Source organism: Lactuca sativa, chromosome 9 (genome assembly GCF_002870075.4).
Source record: "Lactuca sativa cultivar Salinas chromosome 9, Lsat_Salinas_v11, whole genome shotgun sequence".
In the NCBI taxonomy this organism is placed as follows: domain Eukaryota; kingdom Viridiplantae; phylum Streptophyta; class Magnoliopsida; order Asterales; family Asteraceae; genus Lactuca; species Lactuca sativa.
This window is the reverse complement of record NC_056631.2, coordinates 219,418,016-219,435,842: the sequence shown is the minus strand read 5'-3', so window position 1 is coordinate 219,435,842 and position 17,827 is coordinate 219,418,016. Positions and strand designations below refer to the sequence as shown.

The window sequence follows — 17,827 nt, the reverse complement described above, 5'->3', positions numbered from 1 at the left end:
ATGTTTATTTATTTAATTATTTACTCAAACATAAAAATATTCTTGAACCATAAATTCTTGAACTTCTTGTAGAATAACAAATTCTTGAACAATCAATTGAAGAATAAAAACAAAAAATACATTATTTCTTATAGAATACGGTTAACAAATTCTTGGCCCACATTTATGAATACGATAACACTATACTTAGTTTAAACAAATGAACCTATATATATATATATATATATATATATATATCAAGTACAAAGAAACTAATTTACACATGGACTTTATTCTTTTTCTCTTTAAACACAAAATTGTGAAGTTGTACATGTACGTATTAATTATCATCATTCAATGTCAAAAGCTAATTAGCATGAATCTATACCAAGAGGCTAATATCTTTAAACGCCATGTGTAAGCTAGCAATTGGTTGGTTTTTAAAAAGCATTTGAATGAGAGATTTTAGCATATCAAGTTTTTGGTTTATCTTCTTCTAATAGTAAATGAACTATAGACTGGATGACACTATTTTCAGCAATATTCCCAGTCTGCAAAATAACAACACAAATAATCTAATCAGATAAAGTAACCATAAATTAGAAGCAAAAATAAAGAAAAAAAGTAGATTACATTTTTGGTCCCTGAGTAGCTGATTTTCACAGTTTTGATCCTTATTTGAGGTTTTTGCAACATAAAATGACTATGTTTGGGAACTGTTACAAAAGCCTCAAATAAGGACCAAAGAAAAGTTTTTGGGACTACTAAGATTTGAAAAAATCAGTTAACACTCAGGGACTAATAATGTAATTTACTTTAAAGAAATGACACCTGTGGGTTCCTAATTAGCTCCTTCAGAATTGCATGAAGGGTTAGCCGAAGTTCCTTGAAGAGGACTGCAGTTTGAGCTGGTGCAGCCATTTTTAACCAACCGTCTATGGTTACAACACCAGTCTGCAAAATAGCAAATGTAATTAATTAACTGGAATCAAATTATAAAAGCCGGAATGGAATTCATGATTCTATTCCGTGGTGTGTTTCAATTCCATTGGAATTCATGAAAAATTACGGTTGATGGATGGATTTCACCATTGAATTCCTGGGGTGGGAGGGTGGAAGGAATTGAATTTCATTTTTTTAGTGAAAAGACCAAAATACCCTTGTTTTATACCTGGTGTTGAATATTCATAGAGCCACCAAACAGCAAAATAGAGTAGGGGGAAGTGATGGTTGTATCTCGAAGAAATACCTTGGTTGTCTCAACCTACAAATATTAAAAAAAAAATCAAATATAGGATAAAAAGAATTTTTTTTGTTTATTCTTTGCTTTCATTTCTTCCTAATACATAATTGGGTAGGTTTTTCAAAGTATAATATGACAATAAAAAGTTTTTTTTTGGAAAGTATAATGGTATAATTGGGTTATGCATTTTTCAAAGTACAATGTTGTAATAGAATGAAATGAAAGCAAGATGTTATAAATAACAAAAATAAATGAAAGTATGTTGCTATTTCTAACATTTAGCCAAAAGACGAACAGGAACAATGGAGACATACATACCTTTTCAAGGAAAACAAGAAATGGGTACTGAAATTTCTTTGAGTTGCTATTAACAGAAGAAGGGTGAACATGGACTACCCTTCTTCCATCAAACCATACATTTGAGTCATCAGTTGTGGGACCCACAGACTGTCTAAGGGTACCCAAAGATTTCTCAGAGATACCTTGTTCTGTAGCAGCTACATTAGGATATAAACCAGCACAAAGCAACGCCTGCATACACATATATACATATATTTTTTAAATAAAAAAAATAAACACTGCCCCTGAATTTTTACTTTTATACCCTTCTATTAGTGATAAGAAAAACGAATAGAAAAATTACCTTCACAAGTGGAGAGTGATCTGAATAAACATTGAATGTTTGTGAAGTATCTGAAAACCAAGAGTCGAGTTTCTCTTTCCATTTACCCCCAATCTGACAAAAGAGTATACACCCAATTATAAATAATAATATATGCATATATATAAGTTATTTTAAAAAATATGAATGAAGTTACCTGATAATTTTTTGGGAGGTCAATGAGACCAATGTCTGCCAACAATGTTCCAAATTGCACCCTCATATCCCTATATCATGTAGGTGTATAAGTTAGAAAATTAGGGCAAGTTATGAAGTAAAGACTCTAACTGGTTTTTTTCCCACTTAAGGAGGTTAATGGTTTAAGCACTTAATCATGAAATATATACATGGCTGTTTCTTTTTTACTCAATCCAAACATAATGACTTAATGAGTTAAGCCCAAAGAAAAAAAAAACTGACTTAATATATTAAGACATTAACCCTTTACCTATTTGACCTTCGTTTATCCTCCCAACTCCTTAAATTTGCTTTTTTTGGAATGTAAGAATAAAATGATCGTTTAGTCTCTCATTAAGACAATTCATTAGGTCTATAAAAGAAATAGACTTTATGCATAAAACACTTTATCCAGACAGACATTGTTACCCATTCAGCCACTATAGCCATATAGGACTCACGAGGAAAAAAAAAAAAAAACCCTGAGTACAAATGTACAATATGCCAAACCTTATCATGTACATAACAGAGCTGCTTAAAAAATGTGATTTGCAGAATCGTTCTGCAGCATTAGCTCCATTCTGCAAAAAGAGAACTAGTAAGATGAACATTTCAGGATTTTTAAATAATTATTAAAAAAAAAAAGAACTGACCTCATGTAAAATTTTGTCCCATTTTTTATACGCGATCATCATCACCAAATGGTCAGACTGGCGATTCCCATTATCCGGATCATTTGTACCACCTACCTTATCAGTCATCAGAGCCAACTTTGCTCTCTCAACAGCATGTCTCTGAAGTTTAAATATTTTATTTTATTATTTTTCGTTCAAGAAAAAGATAAAGAGTGTTTTGAATGATAAAGAAAGAAGTAAAGACCTCGTCCTTTGGGTATACAAAGGGTGATTTGTAGCTTAAAAACGCTGAGATAGAGAGGATTGGTGATAAGCAACCGAATATTCCACCATATAACATCATCTGTATTGAAAGAAACATCAAGAATGCATATTATGTTTAATGTAAATAAATTCGATTACAGAAGATAGGAAAAATATTAGAAAGTAAGAGTGCAACTGCATGCATACCTTTCCAATTAACACATCAACAGGGAGTTTTGCTAAATGATACCCAAGAGGTGTCAATTCTTCATCACCTTCAACAGCACCAACCTCATATAACAATGAAATAGCTGAAGTAATGGCTTCTTCTGTTGGAGGTTCAAGAGCCTAAAAATAATGACCATTTTACCCTTCTGTATAAAAATAATGGTAAATAGCAAATGACTGTTTATTTAATAACTGTTATAACTCACAGTTTATTTTCAAAAATAACTATCGCCTATTTTATTTATTTGTTGAGATGTATGTAATTCAAAGTCAAATATTTTATAAAGATATTCACATTTTTAAACATGATTATCAAGAAAAAAAAAACTCCTAATACTACGTATATGTATGAAATTACCTTTTGTAAGAATGGCATAATTGGACCAAGAGAAAGTAATTTAATTTGTAGACACAATTCCACCAATGGCATCCGCAGCATCTCCGGAAGCTTCAAACAAGAAAAACAACCATATTAAATTAAAGTGGGTCCCACAAAAAAAAGCATAAATATAACCATAACTATAATAATAAAGATACCTGAAATGGGCGCATAAACTTTTCAAATCTGTAACGTGTATACAAGCAAAAACAAATTCCTGGTTTTACGCGTCCAGCTCTTCCCCTTCTTTGTCTTGCATTAGCTCTAGAGATCCAATCTTCAACCATACTTGACAGTTTCTAATGACATCATAAAAACACAAAAACATTTTCTACAATAATTAATAAATTGTATGTACATAATTTATTATATGATTAATGATTATGTGATGAATCAACAAACCTTGCGTGGATTGTAACGATTCTCTTTATGTTTGCCACAGTCGATGACATAGACTACATCGTCTATTGTGATACTAGTTTCTGCAATATTTGTGGCTATTATTACCTGAAATATAAAAACAACATTTTAAAATGTTAAGGAATAATTTAATTAGAAACCGAAGATAGATGTTGGATAAAATAAGCAAAAGTACTAACAACACACCGAAAGGATGTTACTAATTCCAAGTTGAACAACTCTAATAAATATGTTTTACAATATATAGTAAAAGACGAAAATGCCCTTTGATAAGGACAAAAGAAAGAAACTTATGGTGTAATTTACCTTACGAATATCATCAGGAGGCCTTTGAAACACTTTTTTCTGCTCAGATGCTGCAATGTTTGAATGTAATGGTAGAAGCCATTCCGATGCTACACCACGGAATTGGTAAGAAGCAGCTAACTTGTCAAGCAATGTGTGAATTTCAGAAACTCCCTGTTGCAAGTTGCAACAAACAGATTTATCTTATTCTTATACTTGTATATAAATTATCATACAGAAAATTTTAAAAAATATAGAATATAAGATCATTATATAAACTTACTGGTAGAAAGACCAGTATTGCACCCTCAGGGTAAGTTTTATCAATGTGACAAATCAGGTCCTCGAGAAGATCGTAATCAATAACATCTTCATTCAGCTTTCTCTGTTCAAAAAGTTACTGAATTTGTAAAAGGCAAACTTGAAAAGTGTGTTGTGTTTCTTTTTTACAATTTACTGTAAGATCATTTACCAGATTTTGCTGAGTTTGCTCACTGTATGTTTGATAATTTTCTGAAACATAATATGGATTTATATAGCCTTCAGATAAAACAGAGTCATCACCCCATCCAGATAAGACTAGATTCTTCTTTCCCCTATGGTTGTCAACAGCAGCACCCTAAAGTCAAGAAAACAATATATAATTATAATATATTATATATCTATATCTATATATACTTATAAAGGAAGCATTTTTTCTTTTACAACATTCAATTGAAACTCCCATGACTTTTCAATTTCTTAACAATAAAAATATAAATAAGTTAAATAATGTTCTATAAACAAGAAAGGATGTTTTATTACAATGTCTTCATCCCACATCGATAGTGAGAGTAAACAATAGAACGTTTCCTTTTCTATAAATAGGAAAGGTTGTGAAATGTTTCAAAGGGACCAAACCATGAAAACTTCTTTATGCCTACATTTGTAGGATTTTGAGGGTATTATTTGGTGAGATTGTCTATATTGACAAGTGTCCAGTTAAGTTTTAGAATTCCAAAAATGGTATTGAACCGGATTTTTTCAGGTTCAAACCATGTTTCAGTAGAACAAAAATTATATAGTTTGGTATATTGAGTTGAATCAAAACTGGATCAATTTGGACCGATAAATGAATCATTTTCCTTTCACCACATACATTTGAAACTCTCATGAATTTTCAAATTATTTCTAATAATATTATAAATAATTTACATAATGTTATATAAATAAATAAAAAAAAAAACAAAAAAAAAACATCTATCTAGACCTAAAATTATAACTGTTTGAAAAATCACTTTGATTCAAAAACACGAAATACATATACCGGGTTTCACTAGAAAAAAGTTATGTAGTTTGGTATATTGAGTTGAATCGCTCCGAGTTTGATTAATTTGGACCGATAAATAAAGCATTTTTCTTTCACCACATACATTTGAAACTCCCATGATTTTTCAAATTGTTTCTAATGATATTATAAATAAGTTACATAATGTTATATAAATATAAAAAAACATCAACCTAAACATAAAATTATAATTTTTTGGAAAATCACTCTAATTCAAAAACACGAAATATATACTCGATTATATTTTATAAATGAATTCATTTTATAGTGAACTTTTGAATCATGAAAATACATACAAACAAACTTTCTATATTAAGTACCTAACTAAATTTATGATTTTAGAATTTATCAAAAAGTTAATTATAAAAACTTACTTTTTTGGATAGCAACTTACGAGATTATAGAAAAATGAAACTATTGAACAATAAAGAAAGTGTAAACAAGAGAAAGGATGTTTTATTAAATAAGTGAAATAATGTTTTATAAACAAGAATGTGTGTTTTATTATAATGTCTTCATCCCACAAGAGTAAACAAGAGAACGTTTCTTCTTCTATAAATAGGAAAGATTGTGAAATGTTTCAAAGGGATCAAACCATGGGAATTTCCTTACGCCTACCTTTTTAGGATGTTGAGGGTATTTTTTGGTGATATTGTCTTTATTGGAAATTGCCCAGTTAAGTTTTCGAATTCTGAAAATGGTTTTGAACATGATTTGTTCAGGTTCAAACCGAGTTTAAGTTGAAAAACCGTTATGTAGTTAGGTATATTGAGTTGAATCGGTATGGGTTTAATCAATTTGGACCGATAAAGGAAACATTTTCCTTTCACCACATATACTTGAAACTCCCATGATTTTTTCAAATTGTTCATAATAATATTATAAATAAGTTACCTAAACATAAAATTAATAATTATTTGAAAATTGAATTTGATTCAAAAACACGAAATATATACAAACCGAGATTCTAAATTTGATCAATTTGAACCGATAAATGAAGCATTTTCCTTTCACCATATACATTTGAAAATCTCATGATTATTCAAATTGTTTCTAACAATATTATAAATAAGTTACATAATGTTATATAAATATAACAAAAATCTATCTAAATATAAAATTATAATTGTTTGAAAAATTCAAAAGCACGAAATATATACTCGATTATATTTTATAAATGAATTCATTTTATAATGACCTTTTGAATCATGAAACTAAATATAAACAAACTTTTTCTTTGGTGAAATTGTCTTTGTTGACAAGTGACCAATTAAGTTTCAGAATTTCGAAAATTATTTTGGACTAGATTTTTTAGATTTGGATCGAGTTTGATTAATAGGCAAACTCGCTTCTATTGGAGGCCGAATTTAAGTAACATCCCAAGTATTTGGTTGTGTTAGCCAACTTTTACAACCATGTATGTAATACAACTTTAAGTTATAACCTTAGAAAAGACGTCGCTATTATCATATGTTCTACATAATTATAATAATATTATTTATATAAAAAAAAATTCAAATTTACTATTTAAGATAAAAAGATGTCTAGATTATCATATGTTATACATAATGATAATATTTAAGATATATAAAAAGTTGTCTCTATTATCGTATGTTCTACATAATGATAATATTTAATATAAACATTTTAATTTAATATGAAATTATTATTTAATAGATAACAATAATGATTTATTTATTTATAAAAAACTTATAATTTTTTTCTATTTTAACCACATAACTTTGTATATGTTGGAATGGAAAGTCAAATCAGAATCATGATTGATCCCTAAAAATCTGTCAAAGGGAATCTTTATTTTTAATGTGATTATTTGTATAGCTAGCTTGCCTAGATTAGAGCTCTTTCCATGTTTATTCTTGTCTATACATTGTAGCCCTGACTGTAATACAGATGCAGTTTTCAGCTTAAAATTCAAATTCTCCTTGTTTTCATGGTATCAGAGTTGTGCAACTTCTGCCGGCTAAAGTTGTTGCTGCCAAATAACCATTTGTGATCATCTTATTCTTGATTTTTTTTACCACCATAATGTCGGGCTCTGTTGAATCTTCAAACCCAAACTCATCTCTTTTTCCACCATCTGATATCAATCCCTCTCTTCAAATTACCCAACATAAACTTAATGGATTGAATTTCCGTGAATGGTTTCAATCGGTTCTTCTTGTCATCAAAGGGAAAGGGAAGACCGGATACCTTACCGGTGAAACTGAAGCCCCGGACAAAAAGGATGTTCACTACAAAGTATGGGAGGCAGAAAACTCCATTGTTATGGCGTGGTTGGTTAATTCTATGAACCCGAATATCGGAAGAACCTATCTCTATTATAACACAGCTCATGAAATCTGGAAAGCTGTCCAAGAGATGTATTCCGATCTTGAAAACACCTCACAGTGTTTTGAGATTCGTTCAGCTTTTCGAAGTACCAACCAAGGAGGACGATCGGTTACTGAATACTACAATGTTCTAACAGAACTGTGGCAGGAGATGGATGTGTTTTACAACATAAATTGGTCATGTCCTCAAAACGGTACTCTTCATGCAAAAATGCTTGAAAAAGATAGAATCTTTGATTTCCTTCAAGGTCTCAACAAAGAACTAGACGAGGTTAGGGGCAGAATCCTTGGCACCAAACCACTTCCCTCTCTTCGAGAAGTATTTGCAGAAGTTCGACGAGAAGAAAGTCGCAAGAAGGTGATGCTACATACCCCAACAAGTATCGATGTTGAAGGTTCTGCCCTTGCTGCCTATAGATCAAAAGGACAAAAGAATTCTAAGTCTTCAAACGCCAAAGTCTGGTGTGAACACTGCAAGAAGTCGTATCATACAAAAGACCAATGTTGGGGCCTTCACGGAAAGCCCGCAAACTGGACTCCTCGAAGGGTACAATCCAAAACAACATCTGCACATGTTGCAAAGACTTCACAAGAAAATAGTTCCTCTCCCAGCCCTTTTACAGCAGATCAAATGGAAGTACTCAGGTCACTCTTACAATCCACCAGTTCATCCTCCACTCCATTAGGTAATGGGGCACAACAAGGTAAACAAATACCTTCTTTTCTGTAAAAAAATTGATCATTTGAAGCATGGATTGTTGATACTGGTGCTTCTGACCATATGACCGGGAGTAAGAATTTACTAAAAGACTTTAAACCAAGCACCAATTACATTACTGTAACAGTTGCTGATGGAAAAGTCTCGTGTTACCGGAATAGGGAATGCTATCTATGATGATTTAAAACTAAATTCAGTTTTATATGTGCCAAATCTCCGGTTTAATTTAATGTTAGTCATTAAACTTATTAAAGATCAAAATTGTATAGTAACTTGTTTCCCTACACATTGTGAATTTCAGGAGCAGTCTTCGGGGAAGATGATTGGCATTGCTAAAGAATACAACGGTCTCTACTACTTCACAGGCTCTTCATCCATGTCGCATTACCCTAAACACCTTTCTCTTTCTGTTACTTCTAAGTCTAATGTTTTGTTATGGCATCAACGTTTAGGACATCCTAGTTTTGATTACTTGCGTCGTTTGAATCCAAATTTATTCATCAATAAAGATTGTTCTGGGTTTCAATGTGAAAGTTGTGTTCTTGCTAAACAAACCAGAAATACATACCCAAGCCATGCATATCAACCATCCCAACCATTCAGTATTGTTCATAGTGATATATGGGGCCCATCCCGTACTCTTAACATAAATGGATCCCGATGGTTCATCACATTCATCGATGACCATACACGTGCTTGTTGGGTGTATCTGTTAAAAAACAAATCTGATTGTGGTGAAGTTTTTAAAAAATTCCACAAGCATGTAGAAAATGTGTTCCAATCCAGAATCCGTGTCCTTCGATCTGATAATGGCGGAGAGTATTTTGCTAATGATCTCAAAGCTTATCTAACTGAACATGGTATTCTCCACCAATCTTCTTGTACCAAAACTCCACAGCAAAATGGAGTGGCTGAGAGAAAAAACCGTCATCTTCTTGAAATGTCTAGGGCTATCATGATAAACTGTCATGTCCCTCACTCTTTCTGGGGTGAAGCTGTGCTTACTGCTGCCTATTTAATTAATAGGCTTTCTTTCAAAACTTCTTGATTTTTCAACCCCAATACAATGTCTTCAAAAATGTTTCCCTAAACTCAGAGTTCTAAACTCGCTTTCGCCACGTGTCTTTGGGTGTAAAGCCTATGTTTACAATACAAGTCCATCTCGAGGGAAATTAGATCTTAAAGCTATCAAATGCATTTTTTGGGATACTCGTCAGCTAAAAAAGGATATAAGTGTTATTGTCCATCTTCAAAAAGGATGTTTGTAACTTGTGATGTCACATTTTTTGAAACACAAAGTTTTTATCCCACTACATCTCTTCAGGGGGCAAACCTTAGTGAAGAAATCCATTGGGATCCCTCAATTTCCCTTCCTGTGTCATTGTCCGATCCTATTTCTACATCCCTTATGTTATCTTCAACACCACCAACCATTGAGGATCCTGGTCAAGGGGAAGAACCACAACAACCCACATTCAAAGTATACTCCAGAAGGCCACGACCTGGTAATTGCCAATCATCATCTCTTGAAACATCTGCTCCAGAAGAAGCTCAAACACATGATCCTGATGATCTTGATGTCCCTATTGCTATTCGGAAAGGGGTTCGATCTTGTAGATACCCGATTTCAGGGCATCTTTCATACAGTAAGTTATCTTCAAAATACAAGGCCTTTCTCTCACAGGTGGATAAAGAAGTGATTCCTACAAGTATCCATGAGGCCCTACTTGATTCGAAGTGGAAGAAAGCTGTCATGGAAGAAATGAATGCCCTTAAGGAAAACAAGACTTAGGAGGTGGTCAAAACACCTGAAGGAAGAAAGATAATTGGGTGCAAATGGATTTTTTCAATTAAAGTTGGTGCTGATGGAACCATTGAAAGACACAAAGCAGGGCTAGTTGCGCAGGGGTACTCCCAGACCTAGGGGATTGATTATGAAGAGACGTTTGCTCCCGTGGCAAAATTGAACTCCATTCGAGTTCTTATCTCTCTTGCTGCTAATCTAGATTAGGAACTACACCAACTGGACATAAAGAATGCATTCCTCAATGGAACGCTAGAAGACATTTACATGAAACTTCCTCCAGGGTTTGAAGAAAATAAGGGAATGGATCAGGTGTGTAAATTGAAAAAATCTTTGTATGGTTTGAAGCAGTCACCACGCGCATGGTTCAATAAACTGAGCTCAGTTATGAAGCAATTTGGGTACATGCAAAGTCAAGCTGATCATAGCTTATTTATAAAACAGTCTAGTGATGGTAAGAAATCGATATTACTTGTGTATGTAGACGATATGATCATCACTGGGGATGATATTCACAAGATTGAGAACTTGAAAAGAAGGTTGCATTCCATGTTTAAGGTTAAGGACCTTGGAAAGTTACAATATTTCTTTGGAATGGAAATTGCTCGAAGCAAGCAAGGAATATTTGTGTCCCAACGAAGATATGTTCTCAATCTTTTGAAAGAAACAGGAAAACTTGGATGCAAACCAGCAAGTACTCCTCAAGAGCGAAACTGGACATCTAAAATCAGCAATAATGACCCTCCCAGTTGATCGAGAGCAGTACCAACGCCTTGTAGGTAAGTTAATTTACCTATCTCTAACACGTCCTGATATTGCATACAGTGTGAGTGTAGTAAGCCAGTATATGCATTCTCCCACAAAAAGACACTACGAAGCTGTTCAACAAATTCTACGGTATTTGAAAGGCACACCTGGAAAAGGAATATTTTTTAAGAAAATGAACAACGAAACATTGAAGGGTTTGCTGATGCAGATTGGGGAGGCTCAACTGATGCCAAGTCAACAACAGGTTATTGTACTAAAGTATGGGGAAACATAGTTACCTGGAGAAGTAAGAAACAGACTGTGGTAGCTAGAAGCAGTGCTGAAGCAGAGTATAGGGCAATATCTCAAGGAATTTGTGAGCTAATCTGGATTAAAAGGCTGCTGGAAGATCTTAAAATAAATGTTGATGGTCCAATGAAGTTGAATAGTGATAGTAAACCCGCAATTGCAATTGTCCATAATCCTATTCAACACGACAGAATGAAGCATGTTCGAATAGAAAGAAATTTCATCAAGACTGAAGTAGAGAATGGTACCATCAGTCTCAACTATGTACCAGCAAAGCAGCAGGAAGCTGACATGTTCACTAAAGCATTGCTGAAAACAGATTTCGAATGCAATGTTTCCAAGTTAGGAATGTGGGATATACATTCACCAACTTGAGGGGGAGTGTTGGAATGGAAAGTCAAATCAGAATCATGATTGATCCCTAAAAATCTGTCAAAAGGAATCTTTATTTTTAATGTGATTATTTGTATAGCTAGCTTGCCTAGATTAGAACTCTTTCCATGTTTATTCTTGTCTATAAATTATAGCCCTGACTGTAAAACAGATGCAGTTTTCAGCTTAAAATTCAAATTCTCCTTGTTTTTAGTATATGCACAACTTCAAGTTCCAATTTTATCTCTTATGATATAATTCAACATAATGATAATATTAAAAATCATTTTTTTATATTTGTTTTGAAATTATTATTTAATTGTCAATAATAATAATTTAGTTATTTTTAATATAAAATATTTTTTTTTCCTATCCTGCGCAATGCGCGGGCACTCGCCTAGTTAACGATATATAAATTGTAAAATACCTTCTGTTTTGGTGCATTGGATCTCAAAGAAGCTAGGGAATCAGAAGCAAGCTTATAATCTATACTTTCATGAATGTCCTCAAGGAAGTGAGTTGTTACAGGATGTGTTCTGCCTTGTGCATGAATAACAGGGCAATCACCAAAGTAATGAGAAAATAGCTGTGAATCGACTGTTGCTGACCTGGAAAACAAATTAAATTATGAATAAAAAGATTTATGACATGTTGTGAGTTTCAGCATACATACATAAGGATAACTTTCAGCTTTTGTGTGCTTTGAGCAGATTGCTTCTCTATAAAATTCTTCAAAATAATTAGTAGAAAATCACCCTGTTGCAAAATAAAAGTTATAAAAAATAGTCATAAGAAATTATAATCCCACCAATTAATTGATATACCAAATATAATCTCACTAACTCACCAAGAGAGAACGTTCATGCACTTCATCAACTATGACATGAGTTATATCAGCAAAGCTTTTGTTTCCCTGCAGTTTGAAATTAAAAGAATTGTGTAATAAAAAAAAATACATAATTCTAATCCTAAACATTAACTGAAATTCTCTATTGAATAAGAATAAGCGCACCACAATCATCCTCAACAGAATGCCAGTTGTACAAAACAGAAGCTTTGTTCTGTCATGTCTGGAAACAGAAAAGATCATGCCACGTGTCAGTATGAGAATGGATGGTTTAATACATAAATATTCTAGTTAAAAATGAAAATTTTGTTGACAGATAAATTAAAATAAGTGGTATATATTTTAGTCACCTTGCACTATCAAGACGTACTTGATAACCAACCAAAGAATCTTTAGAACCTGGTGAAGATTCACATCGTTCATCAGCAACTCTTTCAGCAACAGAAATTGCCTATAAAAGAACAAAACAAACATTTCCCAATTTCATTATTATATTTTATGTGAATAATAAATTAATAATATTACAAAATGTCAACTAACCGCTATCCTCCGTGGTTGTGTGCACACAATGTTACAAATACCACCACGATCCCCTTCGATCATGTCATCCAAGATAAATTGTGGGACCTACATGAAATACTAGGTAATGTTTCTCTTGTATATATATGTAGACATATTAATTTCCTCAATCTAGTTTGTAAACAAGATCTCTACCAATAGAATCATTCCACACCAGATTTACTCACTTCATTACTGTGTGTTTTAGTGTGTGTTCTTGTTCATAATTCAAATCAATTCCGCATTTGGACATTGTCTGGGATCTACATTAACTTCAACAAATTAAGGTGTAAGGATTAGTTTTCACCTGAGTTGTTTTCCCACAACCTGTTTCTCCACAGATAACAAGGACGTCATTGTCTTTTAACAGATGTAAAATTTCGCCTTTCAGCTCAGCAATAGGGAGAGCAGCTCTAACTTTTAACATCTCCTACAAAAACAATGGCAATATATCATGTAAAATGCCGCCTACCTTCTTTTTTCCATTAATAAAAAGAGTTCATAAAGAGTAAATATACAAACCTCATACTTCTTCATTTTTCTCTTGCTCTCTTGTTGCTTTTTAAGATAAGAACTCTCCACCTGTTTATGATTACCTACAAAAAGAACCCAAAGTAAGGGGGTTCACATGTTAAAACTTATACTTATTGTAAGATTATGAAGGTACAAAAAAAAACTTACTTTCAACATTCGTATTAACACCACCAGATCTGTAACTTTTATCTTCTTGAACATGAGATATTTGAGAATCATTTTTTACAGATGAGTCGACAGAAACAGCAGCATCAGATACATTGGTATTGAGTAAAGAATCCACAAAACCAGCCCTTCTGTCTACTTCATTGTTTTTCACATCTCCTGATAAGTCCCCTGCAGGTTTTTGAAAAAATTATGGTAAAAGAAATAAACAACTCTAAAGTTCCTATTTATTTACCTTCCAGCCATCGTAAAACAAGTGTGGCATATGGATCTGACATCATCAAGTGAACAGGTATATCAGGAAAGAGCTGATATAAAGCAAATGCAGCAACCCTGTTTTGTGCATCCTAGAACAGAAAATATCAGAAATGTGGACAAACAATCTTTCTTGTCAATAAAAAGTCATGCTTTAAAATATACCTCTGCAGTTTCAAATGTTTCTCCAGGAGTAGGTAGTTGAAGGGTAGTAAGTCCTCCAACTTTCCTGCTTTTACCCCTCCCACTAGCTTTACGTATCACACTAACTGTATAACTACTTCCATCTCCTGTGCTTTGTACTTTATTATATTTTGGTGCCTCCCATCCAGATCTTTGACAAAGCTGGTGAAGAATGGCTTTAGGAATCTTTAGTGGGTCCCCCTGTATTTGTAAACAAACATCATAAGAAAGAAGGTAAATAGATATAGATATAAACAAACACTCTCAATAGACATATGAAGCAAGTGTTACCTTCTTCCAGATTCCCTCTAACTTTTCCAAGTTTTTTTCACTAGTTAACTCCTTCATCTTCTCCTTCTTCTGCAGCTCCGCAATCCTGGCATCCAAAACTTGACCAGATGATGAATCTTCTAGAAACATATCACCAAGCTCAATATCTCCAGAGTCATCATCCACAACAGCTCCATCATGGCTGGGAACATTTACCGAAATACCCTTGGTTGAGACATCTTCCAAACAACTCTCTGAAACAGCTCCGTTGTCTTTCAAGTCTATTTGCTCAATAGAAGAACACGTGTCACCATCTTTCTCACATACACCAGCATCAAGATTTTTGGACTCACAAGAAGATTCCTCAATGACACGATAGCGACTCTCAAACTCTGCAGCCAAGGTATCAACAGATATACCTGCAGAAAATTTTCACAAAATGTAATGTCTACAGAGAAATGAAGTTAGAAGACATGAATTGTGAACTCATGCTAACCTAAATCAGCCAACTCTTGCTTAAGTTTACGAATTATTTGACCAGATTGCTGCTGGCCATTCTTATCCCCTTTTTCTTTGGCATCTATAGCTTGTAGCCGAGCACTATGATATTCCTCACGGATAGAATCATAGCTTCTTGGCTCTGAGATCTAAAAAGAGAAATCAATATAAAATAGATATATACATGCCAATATATATACCATCAATAATACCTTATCGACCACAGCATCTTCCCAAGAGTCGTATTCATCCTACAATAGTATGCAAGATGAATGAGTCATGAGCAATCATGCAAAATATAAGGTTAATGTCCTGCAATAGTACCCTGATTGAGTACCTCTTCTTGTTGCTCCATATACTGACGAATCCAATCTGCTTGAGACTTCTGGAAAGAATCCAATGAATCAACTTTCTTCTGCCCCTTACTCTTGATTGATATTTCTGGCATTTCATTTTCAGTTGCAACTGATGAGTCCTCCAAAGGGGTCCAATCATGTCGTGCAGTTGATATGATGCCGACGAAACCTCCTGTTATGTCAATAGAGCACAAGAGTGTATATTAGTTGTTTTCACTAAGGCATTCTAATTTGAAGAACAAGAGTAGCAACAAATATATATATTAGAGTACATGATAAATCGCTTTGTGCATACCCTCATCTGGAAGGACTGCACTGCTACTGCGAAACTTCAATGGCAACTCATTTGGTGATAAAATCAAGCATAACCAGTCTAAAGCAGCCTCAAAAGTAGCACTTTCCTTTTCAACAAATAAAAGGGGAACAAATCAGACTAGTCTTCTGATACGTTGAAAGAAACAGAGAAATGTGCACTATCAGAAACTTTACGAAGCTAAACCTCCCAAATTCATTTGCTCCTAGAGTGAAAACCTAGTTCTTTTCAAATGCAAAATTGAAAAGGAATTTGTTGCTCACTCAACATTTTCCTATTCCTGGTAGTATTGGCAGTTAAATTCGGTGTAGTTACATCCTACTTTCTGCTAAACCTCCGTAACCAATTGAGATTTAAAGTTAGTTGACTGAGATTAGTTGAAGACCTTAAGATGAGAGAGAGCACGTTCGATATGATCATCAGTGAAACCTTCGCAAGAGAGCTTCTCATAAACAGAGTACAGTTTTTTGGCCTTCTGCGCCTTGGTAAGGCTAGAATCTTCATGAACCGGAGCCGGCGTCGAACGACCAGAGTTAAGTAAAAGCCGTCGCAGCCTGTTTTCGTTCTCTGCAGATATTTGGAGTTTGGGACCGGTAGAAGCCTGAGGCTTGCTTTTGGATGAGGTAGATGACGATGAAGAAGCTGACTTCCGCTGCTGCTGCTGCTTCTTCTTCTTCGGAGCCATGTCTGTGTGTGATAGAGAACTCGTCGGAGAGTTAAGGGGTCGCCGGAGGGACTCGCCGTGATTAGTGCTATTACGCAACTAGCAATGGGCCTATCGGGCTTTAAAATGAGCCGAACTGACCCAATGGACTTGATAACGACTCTTGAGCCCGGATTTAGTGCTGGTGCTGGACTCGATATGTATTCGGTATTGGTCCGTGTTAAATCGGTTTGATGAACAATGTATCTTTTGGGCTTCAAGTATCGGCGCTCCATTTTCAATCTAGGGTAAATTACACCGATAGTCCCTCGTGCATATGTCAAAAAGCGTGTTTAGTCCCTATTTTCAAAAATTAACTCAGACCATCCCTGAGTTTGTTTTATCTTGCACGCTTAGTCCCTGTTGACATAAAATGACTATTTTACCCTTAATAATTTCTTTTTTCATTTTCTTTTATTACTTTATCAGTTTTAGATTATAAAAAAAAATAAAAAAAAATCAGATGTCCCCACCCCACCCCTCCCCTTCTGTTTCCCTTTTCCTTTTACCTTTCCGGGAAACCAGCACCACCAGAACCATCGGAAACCACCCGTTCTCCTCCTTTCTCCCGCAAACAGTAAATTACACGAATTTATGTGGATCGAAGGATATAAATACATAAAAAACCAGTTATATGACCAATTTACATGTGTTGGACATTAATTAAATGATTATGACAATTAAGATGGAAATTAGGCAAATTAACAACACCACCGGCGATACTAACAACATTATCGGTCAATGCCATCACCACCATATCTCGCCATAACCACTGTAGATCACCAACAACAGATCTCTTCTTCACAAACATGAATGCAAGGTACAAGAAGAGGAGCTTGTAGGGAAGAAGTCGCTGAAGATCCACATATTTTATCATGTTTGATGCTCAAGAAGGTTGAGCGATCCGAGACAAACCCTAGGCGGCTATCGCGATCTGAAATGAAACCCTAGGTGGTGGTGATCTGAGATGATGAAGGTGAAGGCTTGAAGATAGAGTATTCAGATTAAAGAAGGATGAGAGACAGATAAGATGGTTGTGGTCCGTCGAGCTCCATAATCGATCTCCACAGTGGCAGCGCACATGTGAGGAGGTGGCGGTGGCTTGGAGGCGACGGTGGGGGATTGGAGGAGATGGCGATGATTACTTGCAGGGGATGAAATCGTTGGTGTAAAGGGGAGGACCCCAGTGATCTGAAGAGGATGATGATTACCTCCGGTGGCCGGATTTTGGCTTTATCGGGGAGGTGAGATTTTCAGACAAACATAT

At 34.3% G+C, this 17,827-nt stretch overlaps 1 protein-coding gene across 3 annotated transcripts; it reads right to left on the bottom strand.

Annotated features, from left to right (window-relative positions):
- Positions 1-252: 252 nt before the first annotated feature.
- On the bottom strand, positions 253-16,811 carry LOC111888232 (DExH-box ATP-dependent RNA helicase DExH7, chloroplastic). 3 transcript variants are annotated; one of them, XM_023884362.3, is made up of 33 exons: positions 16,243-16,811; positions 15,840-15,940; positions 15,526-15,716; positions 15,401-15,439; positions 15,187-15,337; positions 14,712-15,109; positions 14,403-14,621; positions 14,218-14,329; positions 13,965-14,153; positions 13,806-13,879; positions 13,591-13,713; positions 13,266-13,352; positions 13,076-13,176; positions 12,891-12,948; positions 12,726-12,791; positions 12,552-12,634; positions 12,306-12,486; positions 4,723-4,869; positions 4,534-4,635; positions 4,272-4,424; positions 3,948-4,052; positions 3,704-3,844; positions 3,525-3,614; positions 3,146-3,286; positions 2,940-3,038; positions 2,714-2,854; positions 2,571-2,641; positions 2,041-2,110; positions 1,866-1,958; positions 1,541-1,753; positions 1,151-1,243; positions 811-933; positions 253-530 (listed from the first exon to the last, which is right to left on the bottom strand). In XM_023884362.3, exons 1-33 carry the CDS (start codon positions 16,794-16,796, stop codon positions 453-455), a joined length of 4,587 nt encoding a protein of 1,528 aa, XP_023740130.2. In that variant the 5' UTR covers positions 16,797-16,811; the 3' UTR covers positions 253-452. The 3 variants fall into 3 exon arrangements, 2 of the variants coding, with proteins under 2 accessions (XP_023740130.2, XP_023740129.1); XM_023884361.3 differs by having other exon boundaries at positions 15,840-15,945; positions 16,243-16,622; XR_006187124.1 differs by lacking the exons at positions 253-530; positions 811-933; positions 1,151-1,243; ... (3 more) ...; positions 2,571-2,641; positions 2,714-2,854 and having other exon boundaries at positions 3,146-3,312.
- Between the last annotated feature and the right edge of the window lie 1,016 nt (positions 16,812-17,827).